Source organism: Octopus bimaculoides, chromosome 7 (genome assembly GCF_046866305.1).
Source record: "Octopus bimaculoides isolate indiv1 chromosome 7, ASM4686630v1, whole genome shotgun sequence".
Lineage (NCBI taxonomy): Eukaryota > Metazoa > Mollusca > Cephalopoda > Octopoda > Octopodidae > Octopus > Octopus bimaculoides.
In genome coordinates, this window is record NC_142934.1 from 14,194,110 (window position 1) to 14,208,481 (window position 14,372).

At 33.8% G+C, this 14,372-nt stretch overlaps 1 protein-coding gene across 1 annotated transcript in view; it reads right to left on the reverse strand.

Moving 5' to 3' along the window:
- Positions 1 to 297: 297 nt before the first annotated feature.
- Positions 298 to 14,372, reverse strand: part of LOC106871124 (transmembrane protein 263) — a 32,430-nt gene continuing 18,355 nt past the window's right edge. The window contains exons 2-3 of the mRNA XM_014917435.3: positions 13,128 to 13,221; positions 298 to 1,422 (exon numbers count right to left, since the gene is read on the reverse strand). Coding sequence (XP_014772921.1) covers positions 1,217 to 1,422; positions 13,128 to 13,221 — 300 coding nt within the window. The 3' untranslated portion in view covers positions 298 to 1,216. The remainder of the gene's footprint in view (positions 1,423 to 13,127; positions 13,222 to 14,372) is intronic.

The following is a 14,372-nucleotide window of genomic DNA, read 5'->3' on the forward strand; positions in this document are numbered from 1 at the left end:
TTCAGTTGCTAAAATAATACTCTGAAAAAATTCTCTGTTAAAAAAATGTATATCTTACTTTATAACAATTTATTTTTTAAAAAAAACATTAGCATTTGTGATCCAGATATGAGCTGAAAGTAAGCTATCACCTAGAAATTCTCTTTCAGAAGACACCTGTATGATAAAGATGAATTTGGGAGGTAGTACAAATATTTATAAAATTACCTCGTTAACATTTTTCTTTTTTGTTTTAATCTCCAATTTCAAAAAGGTTTGAAGTAATACAAAAAAAAAAAAATTGAAATAAAGAAAAAATTTATTTATAAAATACTTTATTGAACTCCCAGAATTCTCATATGATATGCAGTTTTTTTTTTTTTTATCAGTAAGGGAGTTAAAAAAAAAATAGAAAGAAAAACATAAAATCTATTAGAGAAATTATGTAAGGGCAGATCCACAATTTCTCCTGTATTTCTTGAGGACAAGAGAAGAGAAATCAAACTTTGATTATAATTGAACATAAACAGAAAAATTACTTTCTGGAAATATGTCATGATGAAGCTGTATCTATTGAAACTGACCAGCAGACTATCTCCACTCAAGTATGAAGAGATGCTGCAATGAGACAGGATGTGGAGATTAAAAAAAAAAATTTTTTTTTAATTTTTTAATGGTGGGCAAATAAAATATATATATATGTATCCCAACATTTTTGTTATGAACAAACTTAGTAAGTAAAGCTGTACAAATGTGGAAACTTCACCTTGAGCACATCCAGATCTTCTGGCTATAATACTGACAGTTAGGATTTCTTCTCACTATTCCAACATTAATTTGCCTCAGATCATCTGAAAAGCAATAGACTAGGATGGATTGTTTTGAGAATTGCTTCATAGCTATGCTCTCTACTTTTTAGCATTAGATATATATAAAACATTTTTTTTTTGGTCTTTTTAAAACTCCTTAATGGAAATAATCAAGTGTGTCATGCTGTTGGCCATGTTTGATTAAGATAAAAAGGCAAGATCAAGTGGAGAGTCAGGGGGAAGAAAAAAATTACAAGGCAAAAAAAAAGTATTGTGTTCATTGTTAATCCAATCATGTTTATGTGATTGTTATTGCTGGTGGTGGTGGTGGTGGTGGTGGTGATGGTTGCTGTTGTCAGTGTTCTTGTTGTTGTTGTGGTGGTGGTGGTGATGATAGATGAATTGATTGTAGATTTCACTGTCCTTTATTATTCACTCTTGTCTTTGGTTTTCCATCTTGATACACCTGGTATTGGCACTCTGGTTACGACGGCATGGCCGACATCATATCCTTTCCCTGCCACCCACTTTACACTTCCAACACCAAGGCTCACAGCTCCTGTTGCTGCACCAGTTGCTGTACTATACAAACCACTTGAAACCCGCCAGATCATACTGGGTTGTTTGCTTGGATCTGAGATTGAGACAAAAAATTTTTTTTTAAATTAAAATAAAAAATCCCTAAAAATGTTCATACATTTACCAAATATTTAGAACAATATATTAAGACAAATACATAAGAAAATCAACTGACATTGTATTTAACCCTTTAGCATTCAGATTTTTTTTGTTAAATGTAAAGCTTATTTATTCATATTGTTTTGAATTAATCATACATTTATCTTGTAGCTTCAAGATTTTGATGATGTGGAAGTTTATGTTTAGAATGACACTGTAGAGTGGGTGTGAAGCTGGTAGAATATTTTCGCTTTATGTGGCAGGATTAAATGCTAAAGGGTTAAACAAGGGTATCTTGGTTTGGTGGAGACGATTGAAATATTTAAATCACAATGTCTTCAACACACACACATTGAAGTTAGAGGAAGACCCATAGACAAAGTCAATTCTATAGTTTAGGTCAGTGGTTCTTAACCTTTTCTTGTAGTGCCTCCGTCTTCCTTTTAAGTAGTTGCTATGCCTAGCACCAATGTAAGTGGTGAATGAGGTATCATGACTAAACTAACTTAACATGGTTGATAATATATTTTACTATAAAAACACTGTATAAGCTTTTAACAGTGAACGATGCAAAAATTAACAAAGACAGAAGTTATAAATTTACTTTATATATTGCAAGTTAATGACTTCTCTGAGCCACATGAGATCTTGTTTTATTATTATAACCATAACTAGTTTTATCAAGTACAATATAATTATTACTGTAGGTAAAATTTAGTATGTCGTGTTACTTCGTTGTCTCCTCACCACTCCCTAAAACCTCAATGTCAAGTACCCCCTTTGAGAGGAGGGGCAGTACTGCCCACATTGAGAACCTCAGATCTATATGCTTCACTAAAGTACTGTATTTGAAGGCATAAAAGATACATGAATATATTAGATGCCCCAAAATATCACCAGGAAACAATGTTTTTGTGCACTGAAAGCTCATGAGAGGCTCAGCTTTGTATACAAGACCCAGTGTGATTTTAAAGACATTTTTCTGGGGGTCAAAAAATGCATTTTACATTAGTAAGGCATGTATTACGTTTGTCCACTTATATTTCTCAACCAATGAATCCCATGGTGGCACTTTTTCTCACCCTTCCCCTCTAAACTGCATCCAAGTAGAATTTTCTTTCAACTTGTGTTTTCTTCTTTAACCAATCATCTTGAAACACCTTAAATTAAGCTTACTGGCCTCCCCTACCAGTCCAGACACCAGTTTAAGAAGGCATGAGAAACCTATAGCTATAGCCCTTTCATCTCAAATATATAAATAAGACCCAAAGACCAAGTTTTTCAGTGATTAGATCTACCCACTAATTAGAGGAAATTTAAACCAAAAAGACATTAAGAAAGTACAGACTAAAACAATAAAGGATGAAAATTCTGATATAAAAAAGGAAAAAGAAAGTTTCCAATTTAAAATGACAAAACAGAATTCTGTAGTAGTTCAATGATTGAGCTAGACAACTATTAAGTTAACATCCTGCTACTAGCTGTATCTTCAACTCTGGCTACTAGTGTCACTGTGATTTCATGGTTCAGTAATCACAATTACATTATAGCATCCAATTGCAAAATACCACATACAACAACAACGACAAAAATAAAAAAAATATGTAACTAACTTTGTAGAAGTTACATAACTCTGTTAAAGAAAAATAAAAAACATGTACATCCCTGCAAGCTGGTAATTGAATTAAGTCTTAAAATTGAATGAACAAGAAGATGCAACCGACAGAAAATTTAAGACAGCACATTCATACGTATAATGCAAAGATGAGAAATTCAATTTAAGGGTAATTTTATTTTTTTTCCTTAATTTAACTTTTTTTTTTTCCCTTCTCCAGTTTGAAATTTCAATCTGAATGAAATAAAATTTAAAATTCTAATTTGAACTTAAATTAGAATTCCTGTTATATAACTTAATTTTATAGAACTGAAATTCAGGGCAGTGGATCAGCAGAATTGTTAGAATATCAAAAATTCTGTGCTGTATTTATTTTGGCTCTTTACAGTCTGAGTTCAAACCCACCCAGATTGACTTTGCCTTTCATCCAGAAGGAACTGATAAAATAAAACACTAGTTGTGTACTGGGTACCAATACTCCTAACTAATCCCTCCCCTTTTGGGGTCGATAGATTAAGTACCAGTTACGCACTGGGGTCGATGTAATCGACTTAATCCCTTTGTCCTTGTTTGTCCCCTCTTTGTTTAGCCCCTTGTGGGCAATAAAGAAATAAGGGTGGCGTTCCAATTCAAAATTCATGAAAATTATAGAGAAATATCTAAAAAGAAAACTTGTTGCAGCTAATATTTGCGATTCTGGTGATGGTTGCATTGTTTTTTTTATGGGAAAGGAAAGAACTAAACTTGACTGTGTCGAAAATAACCATGAACATTCCATTATAGGATTAACTATGAAAGTGGCAAACCATATATGAAGTAATTAGCATGAATAGAAAGCAATTATGTGTTGATAGTGTTAATGGAAATTATGTGACATTTATTATTATTCACCATCCTTCCACCCACAAAGAAATCTGCCTAATGTATTTTATATAAATGTAGCTGAGTGATTAAGGAGTTTGCTTCCCAACAACATGGATTGTGGGTCCAGTTCCACTGTGTGGTACCTTGGGTAAGTGTCTTCAACTGTAGCCCCAGGGTCAACCAAAACCTTGAGTGGATTTGGGGGAAGCTGAAAAAAAACCAGCTGCATATTATATGAGAGTGAATCAGGGGCAGACTGAGCTGTCAGTCAATCAGGCACTGTCTGAGGGCCTGGTAAATAGTTATGTTTGAGGACCCTTAATACTCTCAGTCCGCTCCTGGAGTGAATCAAAAAGTAATGCAATTATAAATTGCATTACTTTCTGACTCACCCTCATATACATATGTATGTCTGTCTGTCTTTATATATGAATATATGTGTGGGTGTTTGTATCTCTTTGTCTTGGCATTGCATGGTTGTTGGTAAATGAGTGTTGTTCATTTCAGGTATTCTGTGAAAACATGTCTGGCCCCATGGCCAGACATTTCCTTGCTCAACAACAGGTAAGGGTTGGCAACAAGAAGGGCATCAAGCTGTAGAAAATTTGTTTCAATAAATTCCATCTGACCCATGTAAGAATCAAAAAGCTTATTACTACAATTGTGAGGAGTACGGCTTGAAAGAATGAAAGGCAAAGTTGGTCTTGGTGGGTTCTGAACTCTATTACAATGTTATTAAATCAGATAGAATAGAAGGATCTGAGGAAACTAGTAATTTGATAGCCTCCATCCATAAATATTTCGTAAGAGGAATAAATAGGCCAGACCCTTGTCAAAGAGAAAGAGAGAGGAGGAGGAGAGGGGAAGAGAGAGAGAGAGAGAGGAAGAGAGAGAGAGAGAGAGAGAGAGAGAGAGAGAGAGGGAGAGAGAGAGAGAGAGAGAGAGAGAGAGAGAAATTAAGAGAGAAAAAATGGAGAGAGAGAGAGAGAGAAAGAAAAAGGAAGAGAGAAAGAAAAAGGAAGAGAGAGAGGGAAAAAAGAGAGAGAAAGGAAGAGAGAAAGCAAAATGTCTTTTGAAGGTACCAATGGTCTTATTAATTTTCTTAAGATCCCACTGTTTTTAATATCATTTGAAATTACAGTTCAAGGTTACGCAATCTAATAGATTAAAATCTGCCAAAAATGTAATCCATCCATTTTTCCAACTTATTTCAATTCTTAGTTTCACACACATGGTCTTTTTTCTTCTTTACTTCAATTACATATATACTTTTCAGTTTGTGTTTGTTTTTAAATATTGATTTCAAATTTTGGCACAAGGCCAGCTATTCCAGGGAAGAGGATAAGTTGATTACATCAACCTCAGTGTTCAACTGGTACTCATTTTATTGACCCCAAAAGGATAAAAGGCAAAGTCGACCTTGGATGAATTTGAACTCAGACTATAAAGATAGATGAAATGTTTTTAGATATTAATAGTGATATTTAAACCCCTCTCATACAACTCACCAGACTGCTCCTTGTTCTATGATACAAATGTCCTGTTTTTCAGTGATCTAAAATCAAGCTTTCCATCAAAATCTAGTATATATAAATTGCAGTATGTGTGTGAATAATAACTAATGCATACATTTCCACAATTCCCAACTGATTTTCTCCAAACTTTACACACACATTAGTTGTGTCCCAGGGATGGTCATGCACTATACTCTCGGAGTGGTTGGCGTTAGGAAGGGCATCCAGCTGTAGAAACTCTGCCAGATCAGATTGGAGCCTGGTGCAGCCATCTGGTTTGCCAGTCCTCAGTCAAATCGTCCAACCCATGCTAGCATGGAAAGCAGACGTTAAACGATGATGATGATAAACTATAACAGATTAGTTTTAAGATTTAAACAAACAAAAAATCTTCAACGAAGCATTGAAAATAATTCCTACATGCTGCTGTAGACACAGCTGTTAGAATCATAAGAACTTATATTAGACTTCATGTGAAATAGTGCAATCACATCTCAGGATAGCATACCTTAGAGACCTAATTACACAAGATCGATGAAGACATACTATGTAGCAGGCAGACAAAACAAATTACTCAGGTATTTAGTTTCCCACAGCCTAAGCAATTACACTCCTCCTATTTCCTTTCTCTCAATCTCTTATTTCCTCTCTACTCTTTCTCTGACATTAGTTTCATACTCCTCATGCTAATTGAATAATGAACGAAGAAATTAGGCAATCATAATTTATTTTTCACTGGTATAACCTGTACATTATGTTCCCTGTTGTTTAACTGCTTTGACATTAATTCCTTCCAAAGTCATAAATTAATTTTTATTAGTTAGCATTGTTGGACGGGTAGAGGAGGATGCTTATAAAATTGGCAGCCTTTCTAAATTGGCCAATTGAGGTTAAAGTTGTTGAAGCTCAATTCAAACTACTTCAGCTTAATGATTCAAAGGAAAACATTTCATAGTTTTGGAATTCTAAGGGAAGAAGGATTAAGAAAAGTGTCCAGTAATCTTACTGAAGATGAATGTATTGAAAAGGTCTTTAATCTCCAGTACAAAAGACAGGAAATGTACCATACTAAAAATTGAATTAAGGGAAATAACACATTAAAAAAAAAACAAAAAAACTTGTGAAATAACTAGTTCTGATCCTGAAAACTGACATTTAGTCATTGGTTAGAATTAACATTTATGTTGTTAGCTGTTTTAGTTGTTTCATATATCTCAATGTAGATCAAATAGTTTTCTCCTTGAGAATATCCAGTAAATAATACAATATTTCCATCCATTATTCCTAGGAAGGAAATAAGAGTGGGGTGGGGTGTTGAGAGTCCTCAAGTACCTCTTCTGTATGGTTCTATCAGAAGTAATTGTAATTAAACTTTTCAGCTGGATTCCTAAGCATGACCAACTAAGACTTTAAAGTTTCCTGATGGTTGGCTTGAAGAATCTGTCTTTCAATTCTTTCCAGCAACTATTGCAATATCTGTTGGTTGTAAATAAAACAGTCAAATATATAAGAATGTAGTGCCATACTACTTTAATCTGCTATTTTGGAACAATTTTTTTAGCGTCTTCAATATGTATGCTTCATTGCTTCTGTTTTGTATCATAGGTCAAGGATTTGAAAATGTATGGCTTCAGCAAGATTGCAAAAGTGTTTCATATAAAATCTGAGAGATACAATACAATAGTATTGATCAAACAGAGAAGACATAAGCAATGAATAGACTGCAGTTGTTTAGCTCAAGGTCAGCTCAGATTAACATCTGTTTGAGTCACATGACATGACAAAATAAGTATAAGAACAACATTAATGCTATAATTGAGTCATTACTGAAGATGTTTTTATTTTGTAAATTTTCAACACCACGTCACTGTCCTGGAACCGAAATCTCTTTCAAATGATTTAAATATTTGAGCCATCTAAGTATAAAACCTTTGTTAGTTGTCAGGACACGCACAACTTCTAAAATGATTCAAAGATAATGACTTTTAGCAGTGATTACTAAATATTTTTTGTCCTTTCTTTCTACATTCCATATTATGCAGAATTATAACATTAATATACACACATACATGTAATACTGTTCTGACAAGAGGATCTCACAATACTATACCAGGTAATAATAATACATATAAAAATTTTCCAATAAAGTAATTATAAACTAAATGCTTCTTAAAGAATGCTTAAAGCAAAACTAATGACTACAGGTGTGGATGGCAAATGGTAGTGGCCACTTTTGGAAATGCTGATGTAGAAAACAGTGTCCCCACCTCCACACGCTTTTAGGGTCTGGAGAGGAAGTGCCTATAGCTTTTGCAGCCCCTCTAAATTGATACCATAAATGGACTACATGAATCTTTGCAAGTCAGTACTTGCAAAAATGAAATGAGCAAGGAGGGAATTTCAGAAGGCTGAAGTTCTGGGAAGGAAGGACGGGGTGTAGTGATTGATTAGTGCAACTATTTTATCCTTTATCTCACTGATTTTCAGTAACTTGAAACAAAACAGCTATTTGTTCTCAGGAACACATACGGCAATAAAAAGAGTGAAGTTGAAACTGTAGTTACGTTCTTCTAGCAGTGATTACTAAATACTTTTGATCCTCTCTCTGTCTCATCCCTCAAGCATAATTATAACATTATATTTTAGCAGTCAAGAACTTCACTCCACAGCCACAATACCTTGCAGTCCAATATCCAATATCTGGGACATCATCACCCTTGAAAGAGGAACCCCTCCCTGGATTTCTTCCACTGCTGTCCGTCTCTGGCCTGTCATAGCCATATAGACTTCTAGGTAGAGGGTGAGATCATCTCACCATCTTATCTTTTGTTGGCCTCTTGGCCTTGGTGTCCATTCTATCACTGATTGTCCATCTGTTGTCCTTCATTCATGCGATGCTGCCAGCCCATCTATATTTGTTCTCCTTGATGGTTCTTATAATGTCATTGACTCTTGTGCACTTTTGAATCCAGGTGTTGGGTTTCTTGTCCTGCAATGTGATGCCGAGCACGATTCGTTTTGTTTTCCACTGGGCTACAATGAGGGTGTTCATTGTGGTAGTGTTGAGAGCCCATGTTTCACTGCTGCAAATCAGCCCTGGCAGGATGTACCTGAAGATCTTGGCAGTAATAATATTCAAATAAATTCATTCATATTGGCAGCACAGAGTTGTTTATCTTAAAATCCTACCACATTTGCAAATGAAATTATTTGTTGAACATTCTTATCATTTCTCCCATTTTTCACATTTTTTTTGTTTTTAACAAATTAACTAATCAGAGACAATTGAAACTTAATTAAAACATGTACACCAATAACATGTGGATCAGACCCAGATAACTGAAATATTGTTTGTGGTAAGGGAAACTAATGAGCATGTATCTAGAAAGATATTTTTAAAGTTTTGGATGAATGACTCCTTTCACCCCCCACCCCAAAATAAAAGATGATCTACTTGGAAAAAATTCATCTAAATATATCTACAAGATTTGTGCGTCAGTTGTTATACTTTTAAAAGTAGTTTTAAGAAGTCAGGCATCATGGAAACCTGCCAGCATGGAATTGTAACATCAAATTTCTTGTTTCTGCTGCTGCTGTTACTTCTAAATAACCAAATATTTAACAAAATTTTTAAAAAGATGAATATCACCTTTTTACTCAATACTAAATCTTCATAAGTTTACAAAACTTCATAAATTAAAATTAAATTTTTTTCTTAAAAATCAGTTGTTTACTTCAGAAAGTGGATCTGCTATTACGAAACTATAAATAAATATATAAAAGCATCATTATCACTATCACAAATATAGGTTGTGAAACAGATAATTTGTTTGTTAGTGGGAAGAGTAGGTGATAGCTGCTTTCATGACACACTGATTTGATTTTATTAAATTTTTTTTTTTCTTTTTGGCATTTACCAAAATACAAAATGCCAATTTCTCTCAACCTATGAGATGAAACATGAAAAAGAATGGAAAATGAACACTTATTTAATTAAGCTTCTTTTATCTTTTTAGTTATCTTTTTCAATAACTTGAAGTTAACACAGAATGTAGCAGAAGTGAGGAGAATATAAGACAGAGAGGAATGAAGCAGTTCCCAAGTAAAATGTAACCCTAAAAAGGTAACCTGAACTAAAGTTGATATAGTCAGGAAGTAGAAGTATCATATTTTGTCTGCAAGAGCACCAACTGTCAGTATATAATACATATGGTAAGAATAGACAAAAGATGAATGTTGCAGTTAAGTTGCTAATATAACTTATTTCCTAGATTCCAGGGCATGGCTTCATAACTTTATTAAAAACATTACACTGAATCCTTGAGCAACGTATATTTATTAGCTTTCACTTCATATAAATAATGTCTGCATTAGAAATGTATGATGCATGACATAATTTTGCTAGTGTCACAAGCAGACTGTCCCAAACAAGGCTATAAAAGATCTACAGAGCAGATTAAAAGGTCCATGTTTGTTTTCACACAATTTAAAACAAAAGAATAGCAGATCAAATGCCCAGAAGAATGAAAAGAACATTACAGTTAGATAAACAGTGTTTACTACATTGGTGTATTTATATAACAATAATGCATAAAGAAAACATTATGCATGGTCATAGATGTGTGTGTGTGTGTGTGTGTGTGTGTGTGTGTGTGCATGTATAGTTATCATAACATCCACTTTTCAATGCTTGCATGAGTTAGAGTTTACTGAGACAGATTTTCTACTGCTGGATGTCCTTTCTGTTGCCAACCTTCACTTGTTTCCAAGCAAGGTAACATTTCTCATACATATCTCAATTAATGAATGATGAAAGAATAGGAGTTATGTAATCGCTTTCATTAGCTCAGAATGGTTTGCAAATTCAGATCTCTATTAAACATCAGCTGATATAAATGTTGGCTGCTTGATTATTTTCCTGTCACATTTTACATTGTATAGAGAGAAGGTAAGACAGAGAGAAAGAGAGAAAAAAAAGAGAGATTGAGTATAAAAGATATATAGAGGGAGTTAACAAAAGAGGTGCAAGATGACTGCACACACTAGGTTTGGTGACAGGCAATGAGTAAATGAATGCAGAAGCTATACACACACACAAACACAGTGAAAAATAATTATAAAGAGAGAAAGGACAGAGTGATTAATGACAATACTTATGGAAGGAGTTATACAAATGAGAAATTTATTTTAATTTTTATTTTAAGGTAATAAATCTTTTCTTTTGAAAATTAGTACTCATTTCATAATTTTGTACAGGTGACTAGACATGTGATAAATGTTGAAATTTTAACTATTATATGTATACCATATTTTCTGATATCATCCACAGTGACAAAAGTATACTTCTAAAGATACCTGTCATATGACAGGTAACACTTATATTTTAACAAATTACAATAGCAAAATACACTAATTCCTTTACAATACTGTAAATGCATTCAGTAAGCTCATCCATCACCTCACCATCATTGATTCATACGCTCCATCAAGTATAATTATCAAAGAAAAGTTTGTAGAATGTAGCTAATTTCAGCTGTTGGCTTACTGTAATTACTAACAAGACTAATTACAAGTTAAAATACTAGGTTAATCTTGGTCTCGTAGTTACAGGTCAAACATTACCAAAACCATTGTGTTGTACTTCCTTGGTAAGGTACAAACGTACATTTTTGCTTAGAAGGTTTAGCTGATAAATAAGGCCCCCCTCCCCCCACCGCCTCAAGAGTTGATGTAATTATCTGTAGCAAAGGAATCAAACTTACAAAGAAAATATCAATCCAACAATGCAAAATCCAGATTTGAAAAAGCTATTCCCTGCCAATGCAACCACAAAAATCATCATTTAACATCGACATTTCCATGCTTGCATGTATCATATAAAATTAGTTGAGGTAAGAGAGTATTGTAGTTCGCTTGAAGCATTGTGTATTGTTTGTAAAGAATAAAGTTTAGAATGGTACAACAATGCACTATAGAACAAAAAATGGACTATATACCTGTTGTAATTTGGTTATCTATAGTCCGATGATATTTCGGAATTACAATTCCTTCTTCAGATCTTCTTAGCTGGAGTCTCTGCTATAATCGTTGGAATACAGTTTATAGCAGAGACTCCAGCTAAGAAGATCTGAAGAAGGAATTGTAATTCCGAAATATCATTGGACTATAGATAACCAAATTACAACAGGTATATAGTCCATTTTTTGTTCTATAGTGCATTGTTGTACCATTCTAAACTTTTTATTCTTTAGTTGAGGTAAATTTTTCTATGGCCAAGTGTCCTTCCTATTACCAACCCTGACTTATTTCTAACTGAGGTAATACTTCCCCTATAGCTAGACATGCTTTTCATGGAATACTGAAAAGGAACAACATAACTTGTATGATGGTGATGTTCATTTACAACCATCAGATGATGGTCAAGACAAGGATGTACACAAACACATGTCTATATCCACTATATACAACAGAAGCAGTATTAGATTGGGTATGTGCTACTGACAAAGCCCAACAATTTTTATCTCCTCCTGGTATATGTTTGTGCTTTTAAACACTGTATACATAAGAGATATTATTCCCAGACGAATACTGCAATATATTTGCTTTTTCACAATGTATCTGCATTCACCCTTTAGCATTCAAATTACTGTCAAATGTAATGCTTATTAATTCACATTGTTTTGAGTTAATCATGCATTATCTCATAGCTTTGAGATTTCGATGTGGTTGTTTATTTGTAAGGTAGGCTGTAGGAGGCCAAATCTGGCCAGTTTTAACATAAAACAGACAGAATATTTGAGGTGGATATGGCTGGTTTAAATGCTAAAGGGTCAAGTATGATATACAAATGGCTATACACACACACATTTGTTTTCCTATGTGTTCGTTCTGTTGTCTGTAAACAAAGTCCGTTTTGTTTTTATGTCCCCGTTCATTTTTCTAACGTCCTGTACCTGGATATGCATCTATATATACATGTAGATGTAGGTATGTACATATATGTATGTATACATGCATATGCTTATATATCATTTGTATTATATATATATATATATATATATATATATATATATATATATTGTTGTACTTGGGGATGGTCATATTGCCAGTTTAGCCAATAAAAACACACGCACTGTATATTTGGTGTAAATTTTTTTTTTTTTTTTTTTTTTTTCAGCTTTATATTACATTAATCTTAATCTTAATCTTATTTCGGCCAGAGTTCTTTCGTCACACTTCTGTGACCTCATCAGTGGTCCTTTGTTTCCTTCTTTCTTATGTGTGTCTCACCTTGCTAACTATCAGCCATTTTGTATTTTGTATTCCTATTGTATGTGTCTACGCATGCGTGTCCTTCAATGTGTCTGTGTCTTTTGTAAGCGCACGTGTGTATGGGGAGTGTCTGTATCACCTATATTCTCTGTTAATACGTGTTCGTTTGTATTAGTTTTTATTTATTTATATGTTCATGTGTGTGTGTGTGTGTGTGTGTTTTTTTTTTCTTTTAATGTGTTTAATTAAATTTTGTTAACGTATGTTGCAAAACAAATATATATATATATATATATATATATATATATATATGCATGTGAATGTATACATATGCAAAATATGAGATGTAAAATTAGTTTGAAATTAATTAGAAATTTTTAAATATAAAAAACCTACCATTTTCTACATCTGCCTTTTTACTGGCGTTGGTTCCTTGGATGTTTGTTTCACTATTTGTATTTGATCTTGTGTCAACTGCTTCTGGTGATTCCTGTGGAAAGAACACATTGTATAAAGAATTTAATTAGTTAATTGTTTAAATGACACCGGTAGCAAGACAAATAACCAACTAAATTGCTTTAGGTGATGGTATTTTTATGTACATTTTGTTACCTTTTAAATAACTGGGGGAGAGGGGGAATTTAATGCTGGTAAAACATGTATCTAGTGTATTTTTATAACCTGGTGGAACCTATTGTTTATTCAGGGTCTTTTTTTATTTATTTACCTTGTTGAATCAACATCAGGACCTGGAAATGTTAAGTCTTATTGGAGTCATTCACCCAGCCATTTCAGTCAGTGCCTTATTAAACTTCTATGCACTTGGTAACTTAGAGAGACAGAGAAGGAAAGCTAAACTCTGTGTGTGTGTGTGTGTGTGTGTGTGTGTGTGTGTGTGTGTGTGTGTGTGCGTGCGTGCATGCGTGTGTGTGTGTGTGCAGATGCAAGAAAATATGCAAAATACCAAAGCAACTTAACCCTTTAGCATTCAGGTCACTGTCAAATGCTTTTTTATTCAAGTTGTTTTGAATTAATCGAGCATTATCTCATAGCTTCGAGATTTTGATGGTGTGGTTGTTTATTTCTAGAATGACATTTTAGGGTAGGTATGAGAGGCTGATCTGACTAGTTTGAATACAAAATACGTAGATATTTGGGTCAGATATTGTTAATTTAATTGCTAGAGGGTTAAGTGTCATCATTATCATTTAGCATTCACTTTCCATGCTGGCCTGGGTTGGACAGTTTGACATAGAGCTGGCCAGCTGGGAGCTGTCCAGACTCCAATTCTCCTTTGTGGCATAGTTTCTATGGCTAGATGCCCTTCCTAACACCAACTACTTAACAGAGTGTGCTGGGTGCCTTTTAAGTTTCACCGGCACGGGTGCGTTTATGCAGCACAGTGGTGAAAATACTTATTTGTCAAAATGTTAAACTACTTTATTTGATGGCATATGTGATATACTCTTTTTTTCCCAAAAAAAAGTCCCAAAAATATCATCCCAGGTCCTATACACAAATTTGGGCCTCCTATAGCTTTAATGCACTAAGAACATTATTTCCTGAATATGCACTTCTGAAATTAGTGATAGTGGGGGCAAATTTTTATGCTATCCAAAAATGTGGGATGTAATTTTGCAA